Source organism: Lipotes vexillifer, unplaced genomic scaffold (assembly GCF_000442215.2).
Source record: "Lipotes vexillifer unplaced genomic scaffold, Lipotes_vexillifer_v1.1 scaffold779, whole genome shotgun sequence".
NCBI lineage: Eukaryota > Metazoa > Chordata > Mammalia > Artiodactyla > Lipotidae > Lipotes > Lipotes vexillifer.
The window spans coordinates 1,101,358-1,124,114 of NW_006788448.1; the positions used below are offsets into that span (position 1 = coordinate 1,101,358).

At 35.5% G+C, this 22,757-nt stretch overlaps 2 protein-coding genes across 2 annotated transcripts in view; both read right to left on the bottom strand.

Moving 5' to 3' along the window:
• The window catches only part of ANKDD1B (ankyrin repeat and death domain containing 1B), a 56,447-nt gene extending 56,235 nt beyond the window's left edge, over window positions 1-212 (bottom strand). The window contains 1 exon segment of the mRNA XM_007461614.1: window positions 23-212. Within this exon segment, the coding sequence (XP_007461676.1) occupies window positions 23-212 (190 nt within the window).
• Window positions 213-6,370: 6,158 nt separating this feature from the next.
• POLK (DNA polymerase kappa) overlaps window positions 6,371-22,757 on the bottom strand; it is a 72,423-nt gene continuing 56,036 nt past the window's right edge. Inside the window, exons 8-16 of the mRNA XM_007461606.1 lie at window positions 22,449-22,688; window positions 21,159-21,283; window positions 19,677-19,843; window positions 17,293-17,325; window positions 13,988-14,084; window positions 11,438-11,609; window positions 8,786-9,745; window positions 8,241-8,283; window positions 6,371-8,006 (exon numbers count right to left, since the gene is read on the bottom strand). Coding sequence (XP_007461668.1) covers window positions 7,922-8,006; window positions 8,241-8,283; window positions 8,786-9,745; window positions 11,438-11,609; window positions 13,988-14,084; window positions 17,293-17,325; window positions 19,677-19,843; window positions 21,159-21,283; window positions 22,449-22,688 — 1,922 coding nt within the window. The 3' untranslated portion in view covers window positions 6,371-7,921. The remainder of the gene's footprint in view (window positions 8,007-8,240; window positions 8,284-8,785; window positions 9,746-11,437; window positions 11,610-13,987; window positions 14,085-17,292; window positions 17,326-19,676; window positions 19,844-21,158; window positions 21,284-22,448; window positions 22,689-22,757) is intronic.

A 22,757-nucleotide genomic window follows, 5' to 3' on the forward strand; every position in this document is an offset into this window, starting at 1 on the left:
CAGGCCTTGTTCCGAGACTCACGGAACTCGTGCTCGGCCGCCGCCTCCTCGCGCCGCGGACGCTCTTGCTTCGGGATCCGCGCCAGGCCTCTCCAGGGCTGGGCTGCCGCGCCCCTCAGGTCCTCACGCAACCCCTTGGCGGCCGCAGCCTCGTCGAGCAGCAGCCCCCTTGCCGCTTCCCGGCGCCCCGGGGCGCGCCGACCCGGCTCCATGTCCGACCCTGAGGCCCTCAGGCCCCCGAGACCGCTCACCCCCGGGGCCGCTCTCGGCTGCTGGCGCTTCTAATGGCGGCTCTCCCCGGGTCTCCAGCCCTGGCCAGGCGGTGCCGCCTTCCGGTGTGGCGTGATGTGGTTGGGTTCACGCGAGGCAAAACGTTCTGAGAAAACTCCTGGCGCACACTTAGGCCGTTCTTTATACAGTAGGGTGAAGTGTCGAGGTTGGCTTGATAACCAACACTTTTGGAACTTAAGTATTGAATCATTTTTAAATGGGCTTCCAGAATTTTCTCTAGAATAAAGTAAGACTCAATAGCCTCTCTGAAGATGGAAAACCTTGGTACTGCATTTTAATGCAGTGGTAACCTACTGGACTCGCCATCTTGGGTCTTCTTTCTTTCTTAGTGGTTTATAAAATAAAGACTTGATGAAATATAGTAAATTATTCTGGGCAATTCTGTGCCTAGCTAAAATTCTAATAATATGGAAGAAAAGTAGAATATTGAAGGACAACCAGGATATCTCCATTGAATCCCTAGTACATAAGCACTGTTTGATGGATTACAAACAAATAAAACCATGGCACATCTCATGCCTGTGGATGCGTTCAGAAGTTAAATTAGAAGTTGAGCATATTCTAGGAGTGAAAAAAAAATTGAGTCCTAATAAAATAGAACTAGATCTGACCCCAGAACTGACCCACCTTTTTGGTACACACAGATGGATATGAGTGATGTTAGGAAAGCATTGTCTATAAAAATGCACAAAATGGTTTAGAGAAGGGAAGGAAACTGATGAAAGCTGAGTAATAAGTTGGAAGGCCAGAGATTAGGCAACTGTTGAGGATTTGACAAAAGGAATACAAAGAAGTGGATGTTTTCAACGGGCCCTACAAGGACAGAATTCAGTAACAGATATGGGTTCAGGTGAGGTTGTGTGTATGTGTGTATAGTATGTATGTACACACATATATATATGGTGTATGCACATCTATGCATATGTATATGTAGGTATATATGGGTTTGAAATCATAACAAACTTAAGAGACCGCAATTACAAGGAAGTGTGAAAACTATTTGCCTCTGAATTATCTTCTGTCTCCCTGAGCCTTTTGTAGACAGCAGTAATTAGAAAATAAATTACCTCACACTTGTAAGGGGAGCAGTCCAATATACGATTTAATAAATGGAATCATGTTTTCAATACTCACCATAATATCATTTGAGTTTTTCTTAAACAACTGGTAATCCAATTATGTATTACAAAGCAAAAGTGATTATCCCTTAATGATTCAACAAAAAAACAGCTTTTGCTTCAGGGGTATAAACACCTCTCTGTGATGTTCACTAGAGCCCTACCAGCACCAGGTATGCTCAAATGTATTACTGCTTTTCAAAATGGGACATTACTGGGACTTCCCTGGTGGTCCAGTGGTTAAGACTCCACCCTTCCACTGCAGGGGTCACAGGTTCAATCCCTGGTTGGGGAACTAAGATGTCACGTCCCACAAGGCATGGCCACAAAAACAAAGGGGAGATTACTTATGAAAAAAAAAAAAAAAAAAGCAGACAGCAGGCACCAGGTGTGATTTTCAAAATGGAATATTTCCTCAAAAATCATTTTTTTTTAGCCCTAGGTTAATAGTCATATTTTGAGCCTTTTTCCAAATATTTCCAAGCTACCACAAAAGAACACAGTAATAAAACATTTATAAAGCAAGCAATTACCCAATAAAGGGAAAGATCAGTACAATTCTCTCTTTCCAGAATGCCCATCCTTAGGGCTCAGCTTGAGTGCAGCCATCTATGTCGGCCACCCTGTCTTCACGGAGAAAATTAGTATGACAGTAATAGACACCAGTCTTTGGGCAAACATTATTTATTCATTTATGGGTCAACAAATGATAGTTAACACCTACTGAGTGCCAGGCTTTACACTTCACACTTATAATTCAGAGATCAGTGAAAGACAGTCCAACATCTCTAGCAGCCTACAACCTAGAAGGGAGAGACCGCAGCAAAGCCACAGCAAAGCCACAACAAAGAATGTTTCAGTGTCTTCATAGAGAAACAGGAGCACAAAGGAGTAACTAAACAGTTTTCCTAGGGGACAGAGACCCTTTCTTGAAGGTGGTCCTTGGGATGAGTTGAAAGATGAATAGCTGTGTATGGTTACTGTGTATGGAGAGGGCAAAGGGGCATTCAGGAAGCACATTCTGGGCACAGGGAGCAACTGAGCACGACACCAGAAGGGAGAAATAGCTTGGTTAATTCAGGAAACTGCAAGCAATGCAGTGTGACTTGACCGGGCTTGAATGCCAAGCCAGTATTTGGTGTGCACCATGAACACTGATTTTTGGGAACTCGCTTGTGCTGGCACCCAAGAGCCAACTGTTAAATTTTCAGGAACTTTGTGAACTGGTTGACATCGTGTCAATAGCTTGAAATCTGTCATGGTATTTGCACCATAGAAATCATCATACGCTGAAAATCAGTCCCCTTCTCAGCTCCCACTGATCCTGGACAGAGTTGAGAGCTTTGAAATCTTTTTTTTGCTTTGTTTCTAATACGAGTGACGTTATGAAAACATTATGGCTAATGTGCAAAAAATGCACAAAATGGTTTAGAGCAGGAGAAGCTGAGAAATCAGTTGGAAGGTCAGAGTTTAGGCACTATTTATTAAATAGTAAATACTTTTTGTACTGAGCTGTCTAAAATGTCCATACCCAGGCCAATACTACTCTATTAGTGTACGGTATTAATTACTACAGCTTTATAATGAATCTTGCTATGTAATAGGGCCTGTCCTTCTACCTTATTATTCTGGGGCCTTTGCTCTTCCATATAAAATTTACCATCTACTTAACAACTTCCAAGAAAAACCATAAGAAGTTTTGTTTTGAATTTTATTGAACTTGTAGAATAATTAGGGGAGAAGAGTTATCTTTAAGATAGTTATTCTTCCTATTCATAAATAGGATTATTCTTTTAATTTACTCAGACTGCTTGTCTTTCAATAATATTTTGTAGTTCCTAAGTACTTGCACCTATTTTTTTTTTTTTTTTTTTTTTTTTGCGGTACGCGGGCCTCTCACTGTTGTGGCCTCTCCCGTTGCGGAGCACAGGCTCCGGACGCGCAGGCTCAGCGGCCATGGCCCACGGGCCCAGCCGCTTTGCGGCATGTGGGATCTTCCCGGACCGGGGCACGAACCCGTGTCCCCTGCATCGGCAGGCGGACTCTCAACCACTGCACTACCAGGGAAGCCCCTTGCACCTATTTTGATAGGTACCCGCCGCCCCCCGCCCACAACCCGCTGCCCCTTTAGGTCCCTTATAGATTGTTGTCATGAAAGAGTTTATTTTTATATTTTCTAATTGGTTATTACTGTTGTACAGGAATGCTACTGATTTTGTACATTGATTTTGTAGCCATAACCTTATTGAACTTTTTAATTAAATGTAGATTTTTTTTTTTTTTGGCTGCGCTGCACAGCATGTGGGATCTTCCCTGACCAGGGATTGAACCCGTGCTCCCTGCAGTGGGAGCACGACTCTTAACCACTGAACCACTAGGGAAGTCCTAAATGTAGATTTTTAAAAATGTAGACAAACACATCATCTGATAATAAAGTTATATAGTTATTTTTAATAGGTGAGGCACAATTTACTAACAGAACCTGATTTTGTTTGGGTGTAGCAACGTAGCCAGCTAAAAACTACATTTCCAGGTTCCCTTTAATATGGGGAAGCCACATGACACTGTTTGGTCAATGAGATGGAAGTGGAAATTGTTATGTGGGGCTTCCAAGAAAGCTCCTTAAAGCGGGACAGACTTGCCCTTTTGTCCTTTTTACTTCCTCATCTTCCTACCTGGAACTCATGTGTAAGGCTGGATATAGAAAAGTCCATCCATCTTGTGGCCATAAGTTGGCCATGTGAGGCCAAGAAAATCAGACTGTGAACCCATCTTTGAACTATCGAGCCAAAGTTAACCAATGAAATTTGTGTTTTGTGGGAACACTAGAACTGATTTTTCTTTTTTAAGACACTGATTGGGTCTCTGTAATTCACAGCTGAAGTAAAATTCTGAAGTGATACAGAAAGCAGGGTGCTGAAAATAACAAAATCTAATATACAGAATTGGCTTAGTGTTTGAGGGAGGGGCTTTGAGGAGTGGCGATATATATCACAGGTTGGGAAGCTGGTGACTTGTTTGGAGATGATAAAATATTTGGTCAAATTGTCAACTTTGGCAATTTGATTTTGGAGAGCAGACCAAATGCTGATTGAGGCTGTAGCATTAGGGGAAACACTAGGAGAAAAACTCAAAATGTTGTCATGGGATGACTCTTTCTTGCTGTGTTCAGCAAAGTCCTAGCAGAGAGAAACGTACTTTTTCTCTGTTGAAGCTAGTAGCCTGCAGAGATCAAGGAGAACATCACCTCACTAAGGAAAGCGGCTCCTGCTATTTTTTTGTGTGTTACTTTTTATCATGATATAGGTCACATGTGAACAAGAATGTATAAAATACATACACACAGTTTAAATAATATTTTTAAAATAAACATCCATGAAGTCACCACCCAAGACAATAAAAGGCTGTCAGCATCTCAGCAGCTCCATGTGCCATTTCTCAATCACATTCCCTTTCCTCCCCACAGAGGAAGTCATTATTCTAACTTTGGGGACAATAATATACTTGCTTCTCTTAATAATTTGATCTCATATGAATACATTCTTAAAGCAATATACACTGTTTTGAACTATACAAATGGAATCATGCTGATGGCATCCTTCTATGATTTGCTTCTTTTGCTCCACATTATGTTTGTGATATTCATCCACCTTCTGATTAGCTATTTCCTTCATTTTCACCACTGTGTAGAATTCTACTGTTTGAATCTACATGAATATGCAATGGTAGAATCTAACCATTCTACCAGTGCTGAATATTTGATTTCCATTTTTTGCCTATAACAGTGCTGCTATGTGCATTCTTGCACATGCTTTCTAAAAAACATGTTCAATAGTTTTCCCAAGACATCGTATCAGTTATGGCTCTGGCAGGAAAAAAATTGTATTTTGAGATGACTTTTAAGAAAGGGACCATTTACAAAGGGGTGGGCAGGGTGTGGGGAAACCACAAAAGATAGGGCAGCACCTCAGGGCTAGTAAGGGCAAGGCTCTGTTGCCACCCCTAGGATGAGGGGGTGAGGGCAAGGAAAGGATGATCAGAACCTGGAGAGAGAGCAGAAAATGACATATGAAGAAGTCGTGACCTTTCGTCAAGGGACTTAGCCAGCTTGACATGATTCTTCAACAAGGTATATGAGGGAATAAATAAACAACTTCATCCTCTTTCCTCCCTGAAACCTTCTGCAGTGGCTGCCCGCTGCCATGCTGCCTCACTGAACTTAAAGCAGGGTGGAGGGCACAGAGTAAAATCAGGAGGGCAAATGGAAGATAACCAGCAAAGGCGTATATTTAGGAGTGCAGTGGCTGGGGTGTTGAGTGTGCACATCTTCAGAGTTACTGAAGGACAAACTTTTTTCCAAAGAGATTGTTCTCAAATAAGAGTTCATATTGCTCCACATCATCACCAAAACTTAGTATCATTGGATCCCTTCATTTTTGTGAATCTGGGAAAGGTATTACAATACCTCTTTGTGGTTTGTTTGGTTTTTTTCATTTCCCTATTACAAAAATGGCTGAGGATGTTTTCATGTTTCTTGGCCATTTGGATTTCTTTCTATGTAAAGTGCCATCTAAAGACTTGTCCAAATTTCTATTGGCTGTCTGTCTTTTTCTTAATGATTCATAGGAATCATTTATATATTCTGTATATATATATACTGGATACTAGTATTTTGCCAATTACATGTGTTGCAAATATGTTCTCCCAGGTGGTTCCCTATATTCTGACTCTCTAAATAGGTAAGATGATAGGTGCTTATTCTTTGTGGTTTCGTTGTATTTTCTTTTAATGCCCCCAAACAAAATTATAATAAAAAGAAAATGAGTTGGATTATTAGATAAAACAGAAAAGGATGTGGAGAAAATTCTGGGCAAAGAAAATAAGAGTGAAAGCAACAGAGGTGGGAAGAGTGGAAAAGTAAGGAAACCATTTCTACTGGCTAAAGATTAAACATTGAAAACTTCATTTAAAATTTTTATTAAATATTGCTAAATGATAACATTCAATTAAATGAATCATCTAAGTGAAAATAATTTAGTATTCACTCTAATGTTGAAAACACAACAAAAATGAACTTGAAACAAGATAGAATAGAAAAGAACAAATATGGTTCTATCTACTTTTCAGTACATTAAATCAGTGCTTCATGGAAATTAATTTTGTAGAGAATTAATGTAAGTAAATCACACAATCAAGAAGCGTAGCTCTACAACTAGGTACTAACCATAGCGTATAATAATATTAGGCATGAAATTGGTATGTTAATAAACATTAAGCCTAATTTTAATCCATCTAGTAATTTAAAGTCAAATTACCACTTTGGCCAAAGGTTGTGCAAGATCCTAATTTACGCTACTCCTAAAACATTGTCTTTATACATTTAGGTAATAAGCTATAAAATATGAAAAGAAACAAAAATATGAGAACAAAAGATTCAGTTCCTTAAAGCAGTAATAGAAAATGGGTTCCATGTTCATGTTTCAATTAAATAATTGTTTTTTGATAAAAACTCCTCTATTGATAGCACAAAAATATTTGGAACAACTACTTAAGCTAACTACTGTTAAGCTGTCTTCTTTCGCGAATATTAATGAAAACATGATAGAAATATAACTAAGATAAATGAGGTGTTTTAACACACATTAATCTTTTGAATTGCACATTCTTCTCCAGAAGGTCATAATAAAAATGAAGTGAGTGTACAATTTATCCTTTTTTACAGATTTGTGTAAAGTACAAATATAACTGCCAAGAAATGAAATATTGCTATTTAAAAGTCCTAGATAAGAAAATAATTACCTTGAATCTTAGACTAAATACTTTTTTAAAGTGAACCAAGTGCTTATTCATTAGATAAATTTTAAATTTTAAAAAATCAAATGAATAATCATATTTTAAACAAAAATTCTTTTAACACAGCAAATAATACTGTGACATTATTTTCCTGAAGGTAACAAAACCACTCATGCTAGTTCTGCTAATACTCTTCACAGAACTTAAGATAAGTATTAATTATGAATGTTCATGAGGTATCTGAAGATACTAGGAGCTAAAATATACTTATACAAAGTTGTAGAAGATACTAAGACCAAACATAGCAGTCCAGTGCCAACAAAGTGGTTAAGTGCTGAAAAATTCTCATGCTAAAATAGCTTTATCTGAACTTCTGAGAGCCCTTATAAATCTAAGTTTTTATATTCACTATAAAATACAATAAAGAAGGAAATCACTTCCTGATCCCATTCCTAACTTCTCATTTTACAATTATCTCTAACAGGACTGATTTCCAATTGAAGTATAATGGAAGTGGAATTCTCACTGTTATCAAAAAAAATATACAGAAGTAAATTAGTATATATTCCAAATTCATATAAAGGAAATGTCATTTGGGGAGGGCTTATTGCACTTGCCTTTCACGCAATGAATCTGTAAGCCTGAAATGAGGAAGAATACATTCATTGATTATAAAATAACAAGCTTCAATCAAAAATTAATGATAAAATGTTCAATGTTCATTTAAAAAATATATCAAGGGTGTGTCTGGGACTGTTTGGTTTTGTTTTCTTTGATGCCGAGTACTTTGTCATCAGTCCTGGCCTGGAATAAAAAAGAACACGCAATTAAAATGCATGAAGAACTACAAAACAAAAAACAAAAAAATATAAGATAATAAAATGCATGACGAGATTTAAAATATTGTTTATGCAAATAATTGATTTTAAAACTTTTACTTAATGATTTCTAAAAGCAAATTTTAACACTTCTTAAAAATCAGACCTCAAAATATAACAATTTCATAGCCAGTTTTATTAAAACTCAAATTAGCCATACCTGTTTGCTTTTGTTCCAATCTTCTGTACTTTGCCTGAGTTATCTTTAGAGGGAAGAAATTCCACAATGAAAAACATGAAATAATTAAAAAGCTTTCTAAAAATTTAAAGAGTTAAGGTTGACTGATTAAAGATAATAAAAACCTCCTTAGTACTACATTGTTCGAATTTATATATACCAGAAACTAATGTATAGCATAATTTCTTTGTAACTTACTTGTTTTATTAGTATTACAGCTGATTTTGAAGTTGGGTTAGAGCCGGAACTACCAAAAAACAAGTTAAAGAGGCTTTTTGGCTATATAATTATAGTTAAGTTACCACTGTGCCTTGGCAAGTGTTCTCTGAAGGGATTTCTGTTTCGATTAGATCACTCAGCTCCCTAAACCACTGAGTTCATTCTGTGCTAAATCAAGCCCAAACCAGAGGTTTCCCAAAATTTAAAATCTAATGTCTTCAGCTAATTCTAACCCACCGTTAAGGTAACTAACATTTTCCTAAATGGCAGCGTACATGAACTATGTAAACTGTAAACTGTAAACTCACCAGTACTCGTGGTGCTTTCTTTGGGTTGGTTAACTGGATTAACCTTATCTTTTCTCAGTTCCTGGATAATGCCTTTATTTAAGCAAACATCTACATGCACATTGAATAGGGTAAGATCTGAAGTCTTTTGTTCTAGGTTACAAACAGGACAAATGAGGACTTGGTCACTGATCACTTCATATAAATAAGGTTGTAGGGGCTCTTTCCTTCTTAATGACGCAACATCTTCATTTTCCAGTGAAACAGCACAACAATTCTGAGGACAGTGTTCCATATTAAACGATTTGCTTGGAAGACTAGAACATTCCTCTTCGCTGTGCTTATTACTTAGCACATCTACACCTTCTGTATTAGATGGATTACCAGTAGTCTCTGCCAACTCTACAGAATCTACTGATGTGATCTCTGTATTCTTCTGATGAGTCTCATAATCCTGCTTCTCACAGACAGAAACAGAATCGTGTACATTTTCTTTCTCGTTCACTTCTGTAGAGGAAGCATGTGAACGTGAGGACATTTTAGAGTTTCCACTGATGGAAGGTCCTTCAAGACACGCATCTACATGTTTATTAAAGGCTTCCAGACTGATGCTTCCTTGCTCCCTGAAGCAAACAGGACAAGTAAATATATGGCAGTTATCTGAATTCTCCAATGTTTCTAAATTCTCACTCATCCTCTTCTTTAAAACTTGGAAGAATTGTGATGTCTGTAAACTTTGTTTATCTACAGTTTCACATTTAAATGTGTCCTGGTAGCTCCAATTCCTTTCAGATCGTTTTTTATCAAAGAAACTCTTCTTCTGAGACATTTCTAGAGGTTTTAGAAACTGATCTTTGTCAGTTTTCTCTGGTATACACCTGGTGGCTGACAGGGCTTGGTTTCCAGGCTGTAAGAAGCCAATAATGCTCCTTTGTTGGCATTTCTTCTCCTCTTCATTGGGAAAACCAGATAGTCGCACCCCTAAATTAAACCAACCATAATTAATCCATTTCAAATTCAATACATTTTGCATAATACTATTATAACATATATGAAAAAGGCTGTTTAGCCAGAAATAATAAGCAACACTGTATTCTCTGAATTAAAGGATGCTTTTTCAAAGGTGGTATTATGAGTAGAAATTACCTTTCTTCATAAAGCTGGGTATACTAAATAGTAAGTATCTATCGGAGTTTTAGCATGATTATATAGGTCTTTCAGTTAATACCTGACACATGATACCATTAAATATCGAGTAACTAATTGTAGTCAATTGCATAGATTCTTTAGCTCCCTTTTTTGCAATAGGTGCTATGTTTTAGAGCAATTTTAGGTTCTCAGCAAAGTTGAGTAGCAAGTACAGAGAGTTCCCATATACTACCTGCCCCACACATGCACTCCCCCTCCACTATCAACATCCTACACCAGAGTGGTACATTTGTTACAATCAATGAATCTATACTGACATGACATTATTACTCAAAGTTCATAGTTTACATTAGGGTTCACTCCTGATGTACATTCTATGGGTTTTGACAAATGTACAATGACATGTATCCACCATTATAGCATCATACAGAATAGTTTCACTGCCCTAAAAATCCTCTGTGCTCTGCCTATTCCTCCCTCCCCCAACCCCTGACAACCACTGATCTTTTTAGTATCTCCATAGTTTTGCCTTTTCCAGAATGTCATATGTTGGAATCATACAGGATGTAGCTTTTTCAGATCAGCTTCTTTCAGTTAATAACACATAAGTTTCCTCCATGTCTTTTCATGGCTTGACAGCTCATTTCTTTTCTTCTCCCCCACCCTCTACTCCAATAGCTCATTTCTTTTATGTGCTGAATAATATTCTGTTGTCTAGACGTACCATAATTTCCATTCACCTACTACTGGAGGACATCTTGGTTGCTTCCAAGTTTTGGCAATTATAAATAAAGCTGCTATTAACATCCACTCTTTAGCTCTTTTAGTTAACATACTTTATCCAAACTGACTTCAGTGTGTGCTATTTTTCATATGTGAAAGTATGGCTAATGACCCATTCTTAGCAGTAAAGTTGGCATTTGGAGTGCTTATCCGTAAACATTCTCTCACTCGTTTACTTTGGAAACATGGTTTGTCTGTCTTTTTTTACCACATGAGGGCTAGAAATGTGGTTTTATAGTGCCACAATCCCTTATCTGTAATTCTGAAATCCAAAAAGCTCTGAAAATTGTAAGCAACAAATGGTAATTGATGACAAGATTGGTGTGAGACTATTCAGAGTCTTTACAACTCAGTGTGAATATTTTTTTGTTTTCCTACAGAAATAATAATGTGTTTGATCATGAAGTGCTGCTTCAGATCCCAAAGGAGTATTATATAATATACTCAACATGCAGTGAATTTGCTTTCAAAAATCTGAAAAGTTTAAAATTTGGAAAGATACCTAACCCCAAGGATTTCAGTAAGTAGTAAGGAAAAGAACGACTTTAACTGGTTCTTACTGGAATTAAACTAATGATCGTGGCTTCACAGGCATCAGGTCCTAAGAATCAAGAAAAATGGCAGTAGCATAAGTACAACTTCCTAAACAGGTTTAAGAAATAAAATGGAGGTGAGAATATTTCCCAAGTTGATTCTATGGAAAAGTCTAGAAGATTTAAGGAAAAACAAGTAAAGTCATACCCATAAGTCTTAATCTCAAGGGATGTGGAAAATCAGCATCAATTTCTGTTCTTAGCAATTCTTTAGCAATAGCAAATATTTCTTCTGCAGTAGAAACAACAGAGGAAACTGTAGATGCACGAGTTTTTACTTCAAAATTCACATTCTTTAGCTTAATGGTAACAGTTCTACCCTGTAAGAAACAGAATACATTATTATATATGGCTCTTTAACTTGCAGAAAAAAGTTATTTTACAGGTTAGAAAAATTCAGACAGGTCTCTTGTGTACACAGAGTACAGAAGTATAATCAATTATTTACAAAAAAACATGGTAATGTGGAGCTTTTGTAGGAGGAGGAGGAGTTGTTGCCCTATCTTCTGTGCCTAAACAAAACACTAATGAAAGACAGCAAAAACAAACACAATTTTGGCTTATGTTATAAAATAATGACTCAATCTTTAATGGTCTAGGGGCTGATCATGGAGTTTTTGTATCCACACTCCCTTCCCTATGTTTGTCAGCTGCATCATATAATAGTTTCTATATAAGAGAAATTTCTAGGAAGGAAGAACTCCAATGACACACTAGTTGACAGGTCTTATAACGGCAAAACACTAAACTTACAATTTTAATTCTTTGGGGTTGAGATCATTCAATGTTAAAGATCAACATTCATTAAATAAAGACCCTAAAACAGTGCCTGACGTATATTAAACGGCAATAAATACTAACTATTACAATTACAAAAAAAAAAAAACCATGGTAATGAAAATTGTCATAAAGAATAACTGAAATCCATAAGTAATCTAAAAATCCCATTTTAGTCAGTAATTATTACTTCCCTCTCCAACTGACTTTTTATAAAAGACTTTTATATAAAGGGCAAAGTTAACTGATTACTTTTCTTTTTACTGAATCCTTTTTTGAGGTTAATTCAGTACATAAAAAGATAGGAAAAAAAAATCTTTCTGAAGGGACCTCATTGAAAAGATCTCCTGGACAGCTCACACTTATTGTGTGCCTACTATATGCCAGATATTATGTTAAATTTACATGTTAGAACTCCTTTACGGTTATTGCTGAATGGATACAGTTTCACTTTGGGATAATGAAAAAGTTCTGGAGATCAAAAGTGTTGATGGTTGTACAAGCTGAATGTACTTAATGCCACTAAAATGTATACTTAGGAAGTTAAAACAGTAAATTTTGTTTTGTATATTTTGCTACCTCCTGGAGGTTGTGAGAGTAGGTTAGGCTTATTGACTCACTTCCAAAGAACAGAGTATGGAAAGGGAAAAATAGTAATTTCACAGTGGAGAAGCCTAGCAAACACTACTTTAACCAAGTGAGGATGGTTATTCTCACCTGTGACATCATGTGGCTATCGTATACCTTGATGGGATGTGATGAGAAGGATACTTCATTTCTGTGGTATTCTTTCTAAAAACCTATAACCCTGGTCTAATCATAAGAAAATCATCAGACAAACCCAGATTGGAAGACATTCTGCAGTATACCTGGCTAGTATCCCTCAAGACTGTCAAGGTCATGCAAAACAAGGAAATATGGAGAAACTGTCACAGACTAGAGGAAACTGGGAAGACATGAAAACTAAATGCAATGTGGTTCCCTGGACTGAACCCTGGAACAAAGAGAAGAAGGACATGAATGGAAAAAAAACAGGTAAAACAAAAATACTGTCTGGATTTAGTTAACAGAAATGTGTTAGTGTCAGTTTCTTAGTTTTGCAAATGTACTATGATAATATAAGATGTTAATAATGAGGGAAACTGGGTATACTGGAAACCTTGATATTATCCTTGTAACTATTCTATAAATCTGAAATGATTCTAAAATTAAAAGTTTATTTAAAAAATTTTTAAAAAAGAACTCTCTATATATTTAAGGTACAAAAAGAAGGATTATAAGAAAATATTCATCAGATATCCCTTTCTTTGTAATAACTTTTTATTGCTTTTGTATTATACTTTGTAATAACTCTACCTCTGTTTTGAGAATGTTGGAAAAATACTAAACATGGATTGTTGTGAGTGAAGATTATACAATACAAAGTTCAAAGCCTTCCAGGTTTTGTTCTCAATGTGTTAAGCAACCTGGATTAAGGCCTTGAAACAAAATGCCTATTCCAGAAGGTCACTGTCTACCTGACAATGACATTAAAGGATAATTGGAAAGGCATTTATAACAAGCACAGTTCTAGGGAAATCCTTCCCTATCTCTTATTCTTTACTGCCAATATAACTCTGATTTTGAACTTATTCAAATGTACTCCCAAGGTAATATAAACTTCTCTGGAATTACACTGGAATCACTCCAACCTCATAAGTTGCTTCTCATAAAATGACCTCATCATAGGCCTCAGATAAGGGTCAGAATTCAATTTGTCTCTATTGAAGACAAGAATTCTCTTTTCTGACACATCCCAATGTGTATTTAAATGCAAAATCTAACTCTTGGTTTAAGGTAGCTTTTTATCATTAAAAATTTAAGGTAGCTTTTTATTATTAAAAATTTTGAAAACTAAGAACACTGCATAAAAATGAAGTACCTTAAGTCCTTCTTTCTGCAGGTCTTGAGCAAGTTCACTGCAAAGTTCTTGGCACAAGCTGTACTGTTCTTCTGCTTTACTTATCTCACTGAATGTCCTAGAAAGGCAAGAATGATTTTGGTGCACAAAGTAAACTACAATTCAGTACACTTTAGAAATGATATAGTACATGTAAATGGCCTAGCATTAAATTATATTTTCTACAGTACAGAGTAAAGTTTTCAGATGAACTAAGATATGATTAAGTAAAAACATCCAAGATCTTCTTAAATAATGGAAGATTGTTTATAGCTACACTGATTAGCAAAGGCGCATTTTCTCTCTAAGATATTTTTTAAAAGATGATTAAAGTCACCAACATATAAGGAAAATGCCCTCAAAACTTACAAAACATTAGGATACATATGTATACAGACTGCTACAGAGGATTATCTTAAGAAAGTACAAATGAGAACAACATTCCAATCACTGCATGCGTATTTTCTGTAAGCGAATTATCTTCAAGTAGATTTAAGGGGTTGGTTCGTGGCACCTACATAAAGTCATCTAATAGGCAACCGGAAATGGAGGGCTGGTAAGATTAAGTGTAGAACTTGTGACTTCATCTGCACAAGGGTATTGAAAGGTCATATTAACAAAAAGACACTAAAGAGAGAGTGGGGTAACCAGTAAAAAAGCCCAAGCAAACCCTGAATAGTCATTCAGTGAAAAGTCCCCCTTCTAACTACTCCCAGCTACCCAGTTCTCTTCCTTAGTGGCAACCAATATTGCCAGCTTCCTATTCATTATTTATTCCTCTAGAATACTGTATGCATATAAAAGCAAACAAGCAAACATTTCCCCTATATAAACAGTAGAATATTAGATACATTATTTACCACTTTGCTTTTCTCATTCATCCTGGTGAGAGTTCCCTATAAGTAAATAATTTCATTTATATATGGCAGCATGAATTCTAATTTAAAGATGTAAGATCTTTTAACCAATCCTCTATTTGTAGAAACTTATTTCCAATCTTTTGCTATCACACACAAAAAATGCAGTGCATAACCATGTATACATGTAAAATGATTGACATGTGATTACAACAGTGGAATGTATGCCTAGAAAAAGAACTGTGGGATCAAAGTACATGTGTATCTGTGATCTTGATAGATACTGCCAAATTGCTTGCCCCCTGTGGTAGGCAAAATAATGGTCCCCGAAGATGTTCAAATCCTAATCTCTCAGAATCTAGTACTTTACATGGTGAAATGAATTTTACAGATGTGGTTAAATTAAGATGGGGCGATTATCCTGAATTATCCAGGTAGGTCCACTGTAATCTCAAGGGTCCTTGTAAGAAGGAGGCAGGAGGGTAAGAGTCAAAGAAAGACAAAATGTGAGAGTTGAAGATAGAGAATGGGGCTGTGAGCCAAAGAATGCAAGAAGCCTCTAGAAGCTTTTAGTAAGGAAATGGATTCTCCTCTGGGGCCTCTAGAAGGAACGCAACCCTAATGACACCTTAATTTTAGGACTTCTGACCTTCAGAACTGTAAGAGAATAAATTTGTGGTAATTAGTTATACCACCAATAAGAAACTAGTACACCCTCCTTTAGAGTTTAATAGCTTTTTCACTCCCATAGTCTTGCCAATAGAGTGTGCATCTTTGCCAACTTGATTAGTGAAAAATGCTATCTCAGAGAATTTTCAATCTGAATTTCTTAAATTATACGGAGACTGAGATTATTTTCACATGTTTATAAAACCATTTGTACCGTCTTTTCTATTAGCTAATTAGATCTTTGTTCACTTTTTTCTATTGGTTTGGTGGCCCTTTCTTAAGAAATATTAATATTAGTTAATATTAATATTCTTGTACAGCAAGCAATGTTCTCAATAACAAAAGACAAAATAGAAGAAAAAATCATTAAATAGGATGATACTATCTCACTTTTGGATGCTTTTTTCCCCTCTTTTCCTTTGACTGCTTTTATGTAAATCACAGCCTACAAGAGCAATTTTTATCAGTCATTTACTGAGTGTGTTGTCTTGTAAAAGTCATTCATCTTTTCTAGGGAACCCCCTTGCACTGTTGGTGGGAATGTAAATGGAGAACCGTATGGAGGTTCCTTAAAAAACTAAAAATAGAATTACCATATGACCCAGCAATCCCACTACTGGGCATATACCCAGAGAAAACCATAATTCAAAAAGACAAATGCACCCCAATGTGCATTGCAGCACTATTTACAATAGCCAGGTCATGGAAGCAACCTAAATGCCCATCGACAGGCCATTGGCTAAAGAAGAGGTGGTACATATATACAATGGAATATTACTCAGCCATAAAAAGGAATGAAATTGGGTCATTTGTAGAGATGTGGATGGACCTAGAGACTGTCATACAGAGTGAAGTAAGTCAGAAAGAGAAAAACAAATATTGTATATAAACACATATATGTGGAATCTAGAAAAATGGTACAGATGAACTGGTTTGCAAGGCAGAAATAGAGAACAAACATGGACACCAAGGGGGAAAAGCAGGGGTGGTGGAGGCGGTGGGATGAACTGGGAGATTGGGATTGACATGTATACACTAATATGTATCAAATAGATCACTAATATGTATCAAATAGATAACTAATAAGAACCTGCTGTATAAAACATAAATAAATAAAATTCAAAAAAAAAAGTCATTCCGCTTTTCTGATCATGAATAATATACGTGCAAAATGAACACAACCTTATACTAGGTCTGCGGTTCTTAAATGTCTTAGTGGAACTTTGGTTCTTTGAGGAGATAAGCGAGGGACTTTTCAAACAATGACATATTTCCCAAAACAATAAGGTTCCATCAAGATTTCATTTGACTTCAAACAAGATTGTAAACCACTGAACTAGATCACCTCTAAGCTCTCGTTCATCAGTATCTTACTATTTGATGCCTATGGTTATTCACCAATATTTGAAGAACTTCAGGAAGAATTTCCATCATCATTTCTTAAATTTCCCAAATAACTACTCAGTATCATTTTCCTTATAAATAAGCCTAGAAATTAAGATTTAGAATCCTAAAATGCTTGGTTTTCACTGAATAGGAACAAAACCAACATTTAAAAAAATCACTGCAGTTAAATTTTTTCCCATTGAGAGCACAGCAAGCAAAGATAATAAAGCATTGCACTGGAATACTTACTGTAGGAGTATCAACTGCTGAAAATTGTTACTTGCTTTGAAAATAGATTTTTAAATTTCAGTGATAATTTACTAAAAATTAGTTTAAAATAATACAAATTATGAATAATTAGTAACAAAACATTACCTCTCAACACTCATGCTTTTCCTCTCTCCATCCCTTGAAATTAAAAAAAAAAAGCTTTTATTTGCTTTCTCAAAGAAGACTGAGTTTCTTTTAGTCAACCAAGATGATTTTACATCAGTTACCCTTTAGAGATCTCAATGTTTTAGATTAAAAGTTATACATCATGAAACACAGTGAGTTTTTTAATCTAAAAATAAAACTATCACCAAAGAATGTAGAAAGATATGCTAATATAATTACATGTGTGATGGGTCAAGTCTATATCTATCAAAGAGAACAAATTTGAAAACAGGATGATATTATAAATTGTTTCTATCAAAAGCCTGAATATAAAAAATCACAACTTACAAAAACCAACAGAAGGTAGTAGCATAATGGCTTGCAGTTATAAGATATAATTAAATTTTAAATAATTTAATCTCTATTATCTAGTTTTTGGCCTAGTACATTAATAATAGCCTATTTATTATTCACTTATACCACTCTATAGAAGCTCAGTCAAAATTTGCCATACAGCAATAGGATGATGATTGGGAATCTGAACCACCTAGTTTGGTAGGAGTAGTTAAAACCAAAAAGCTGAAATGACATGTAGATTATTCATTTTCCTAATATTTCACAAACCAATTATGAATCAAGCACTGTTCTAGGCCTTGGAGATAACAGTAATGAACAAAACAGACCAAGTGCCTGCCTTTAAGAAACTTATATTTTAGGGACTTCCCTGGTGGCACAGTGGTTAAGACTCTGTGCTCCCAATGCAGGGGGCCTGGGTTTGATCGCTGGTCAGGGAACTAGATCCCATGTGCGTACCACAACTAAGAGTTAGCATGTCACAACTAGGGAGCCTGCAAGCCACAACAAAGGAGCCCGCCTGCCACAACTAAGACTCAGTGTAACCAAATAAATAAATAAATGTTAAAAAAAATAGTTATAAAGAAACATATCTTAGTGGAGGGAGACAAATAAACATAGCAGTAAATATGGAACAGAAGGGGAGAAGTACTACAGATTAAAAAATAAAGCAAATTAGGGAAAAAGAGAATGTGGATAGAAGGGAAGGTAAGTTTGCTATTTTATATTGTTAAAAATTACCTATGAATTTCACTTAAAAGCATTACCTGCATCTCTACCACAGGTTAATATGTGCTATGTTATATTAAAAACTATATTGTTTTCAAGCACTATGGAAATAAAAAGAGGATAATTTTTGGATTAAAGAAGAAAGTTTTATTTCTCATCACCTTCATATACTGGATTATTTATAGTACTGTGATGTCTTTCTCTTATCTTTCATTATATCCACTCAAGATCAAAGTCAGCTACCTGGACTTGAAAGAATGAGGAGCATGGAGGGATGAGAAAAATAATAGCACATGCCTTGCAATCTCTGTAAGATTTAGCAGGTCTAATTGGTTAATCAAACTTATTTTACATGCCTCCTCAGTAATCTTCCTGTTTTCATTTACTTTAACTATAATATGAATATAAAAGAGTTATTTTGAGGGCAGGCTAACAAGATGATAACAAAATCGTAAAAATAGTGCCCAGTGTTAATTTTCATTCTTGTTTTTAGTGCCTTCTTTTCACCCACCCTAAACAGTGTACCCTTCTAGCTCTGGGATCCTTCTTTTTAAGACCTGGATGAAAGAGTGGCAGGGAGGAAACACAGGGCCTCTCCTCTAGCCGTTTCCTCTTCTCTTAGATCTTTGCATGGCTGGCCCCTTCAGGTCTCTGCCTCTGGAGAACCGCTGCCAGCCCCATCTCTTACCCCCCAAGTCAACATCTATGCGCCCCCACTCTGCCTTACTTTCTCCATTTGTTTATTTGGTTACTTTTTATGTCCCACACTACTCTGCAAACTCCATGACGGCAGGACTTTGCCTTGTTTACTGCTCTTATTCCCAGTGCCTAGAACAGTGCCTAACACAAAGTACTCAGTACTGAATGAATGAATCATTTACAAATCTGGAAAAGAGAAGAAATACAGGTAGTTCATGAAGGCTTTCAAAGAATCGCTAAGTCTACTTGCATTAAAGGGTGAGTTCTGGAGTATGAGCCATCTTTCTTACCCCCACAATCTGATCACCAGTATTCTTACATTCTGAACAAAGAACAAGGCAGGTACAGAAAAGAAAGCACCCATCATTCCTCTTATCCCTCTATCCAAATGCTGTAGCCAACAACCTAGGAGTGATTTTTTATTCCTCTTTTCCTTTTCTCTCACATCCAATCTTTTGACTCTAATTCAAAAATTATATTCTGAATTGAGCTAGCCTAAAAGAAATTTAAAACATGTTATCCTTGAAGTCTCTATCTCAATGGTGAAAACTGTTATTTCAGCAAATGCTAAAAAAAAGCAGAATAATTATAAATACAGATACCTTGCCAGGTGTGTTGAACCTAGACCCAGGGAAATATGAAGGAAATAATGCCAAGATGTTTCAGAGAAAAGGAGAGAAAGTAATGCCCTCTGTTGGTAGAGTTCTGTACAAGTAATAATTCCAAGGGCCTTCAACATTTTCTCTGTAACTTTTCCTATTCCAGAAACCTAGAAAAGAATCAACTTATCATTAATACATTTTGAAATTAAGATAAGAAGTGATATTATAATCTCATCATACATTTTATAACTAATAAAAGGTATAAATAATGTGCCTAGTTTCAAAAGTCACACAAGAGAACGACTTTAGTTACTTTTTGGCTATATTTCCTAAACCGGTGTTCCATGAAAATTAAAAATTTTAAATTCCATGGAATTTTTAAAAAGCATTTAAAAAAGAGTTCTGTGGTCATATAAACTTGGGGAATGGTAGGATAAACAACTTTTTATTCCCTTTTAATTTTTTAAAATTGAAGTATAGTTGACATACATTATATTAGTTTCAGGTGTACAACACAGTGATTCAACATTTATATACGTTATGAATCAATCACCACAATAAGTCTAGTAATCATCTGTCACTATACAAAGTTATTATAATATTACTGACTATAGTCTCTATACTGTACATTACATCCCATGACATTGTTTTTATAACTCCAAGTTTGCACCTCTTAATCTTCTTTACCTATTTTGCCCAACTCCCCACCCCCTCCCCTCTGGAAACCACCAGTTTGTTTCTGTAACAATGAGTCTGTCTCTAGGGTAAACAAACTTTAAATGAACTTTATTATTGTAAGAATTATGAATCTTCAATAAATTAATATCTGTTGTTACCCACCAAGGGTGGTACATTCCAAAGTTCTTTGACCCCAGAACGTTTTTTAACAGAACACCCATTCATACCTTAAAAATACATTGGAAAACACTGCTTTATAGCTACATCTTATATATACTAAGCTATTCAGTAGTCATTATACATTATATATTTTGATATAGACTTTCTTCTGAGCGTTGAAAATGTTTATTTAGATTCACTAATATACATTATGCTGAGTCAGGAAAGCAAGCCCTAGAACATCAAATAGTGTATAGTACAATTATTATTTTTTAAAAAGCATATATATGCAGAACAATCTAGAAGCTGTAAAACAATAATAAAATATACCCTTTCTATAATCCCTGAGGGATCATTTTACCATTTTAAAGATGGTAAAGTATTTGGGTTTTTTTTTTCTGGTCAAAAACAATTAAAATTCTAAATCTTTTCAACAAACTTTTCAACAGACAAGCTTCCTAAACCTCACTTTTAGGATTTCACAGAAAGATTTCTTCAAGTCCTAATTAAATCATCCATTATCATTCTTGCTTGTTAGCTATCATTTTAAAAAGTTTCTGAAAGAATGATTACTATCATCCTAAGTAGTATTTCTTCAGAACACCGAGTATATATATAGATGACAAATTTTGCATAAAATTTCACCTTTCTAATGGGTAAGTCCTTGATGAAGTCCATCACAGCTTGTCTATTAGGGAGAATTTGGTATTGTCCATTTGGTTTATTCTTATCACTGCATACTTTCGCTAACATTGTATTTGGTGCAATGCCTTAAAAGAAGAACACTCTTATGACTCAAAGAACATGATATGTATGATTTTAAAATATGCGATAACAACACAGAAAAAAAATTAAATGCAAAAATCTGAAATGATGTGGAATGCTACTTTAAAAATAACATTTGATTACTATCTATCTCCCCAGGGCTTGCTATGGTTTTAGGAAAAAGAATTGTATTAGTTATTGGGGCAGCAGAAATGAGGAATATTTAAATCTCCATGGTATCTTAAAGTCTAAGAGTAATTTCTGAGTTTAAGTGATATTATTAGTTTACTTACTATATTTAGTAGGAATACAGGGCTGTCTTACAGAAAAGATCAAGAATATAATTTAGGATGGATATTTACTCTTTGAAAAGGTCTTCTGTATAGATTATCCACATAAAGAAAAAAAATCAAAGATTTTGTTTCCAGTATATTTAAAACAATGATAATGAAATAGGTGTATCCTTTTTATGCTACTCACAAAGCAAATTATCCCTTTTCAGAGAGGTGTTTTATAATTTCTAGGTGTCTTAATGATTAAGATAACTTGAAATAGGTATATTCAACTATGATCATCAAATAGTTCAATTTTTATACACATTTTTCTAAAATTTATTACTTATTCTCATGCTTTGGCATAGGAAGAAAAGACTAACCCAATCATAATATGGCTTTCTTAAGTTAATCTAGGGTCCTCATGAATATCAGTTTCTATGCTAAGACACAGTGATACCCTCATGAGTTATTGGCATATGTAAAGCTCTTTTTCCCTTCACCAGATGACCCTAGATTGCTATGTTGCTAGTTGGTGTTTTTTCCTGTCTCATCCATATTTTGTGTGGACATCTGTGGTCTCTCTTGCACTGTAAGTCTTCAAAGGGAAAACAAAGTATTATGTCCAAAACCAATTAAAATATATTTTGTGTTTCAAAAAAGATAGCTACATGAGCTTTATGATAAGTTTTTGCTTTGGACACATGGGTTTTTGTGCTTAATTCCAATTTACCTATAGGTTCATAGTATTCTGAATAGGTATATTGTCAGAAGTTAATAAAAGAACAGCTAAGTAAAATGTTATTCTACACTTTATAGTGAGAAACTACTAATATTATACTATGTTAGCTAGTCTGAAAATTATAACTATTGGAACCATCAATATCCTTTTAAGTACCTGCACTGGCTGTCAGTGTAGTTTTTTGCTCGATTCTGAAACGAATTTCTTTTACCACTTCCTCAGCTGATGTTCCAAAAACAATTGAGTTTTGGAGTATCTGAAGATTATTCAGTTCTTCAAAGTTCACTTGGAAAGCATTTCCTGGGGACTGCAAATCAGGAGGACTATCTTCAAAAAGTAGAGGAGAGATGGATCGTTCCTGCTCACGCAGTTTATTAACTTCCTTTCCTGGTTTATCTAAATTATAAACAGGAACAGTAATTCATCTTCATTTTAAAAAGTACATACTTCATAAATTAGGTTTCC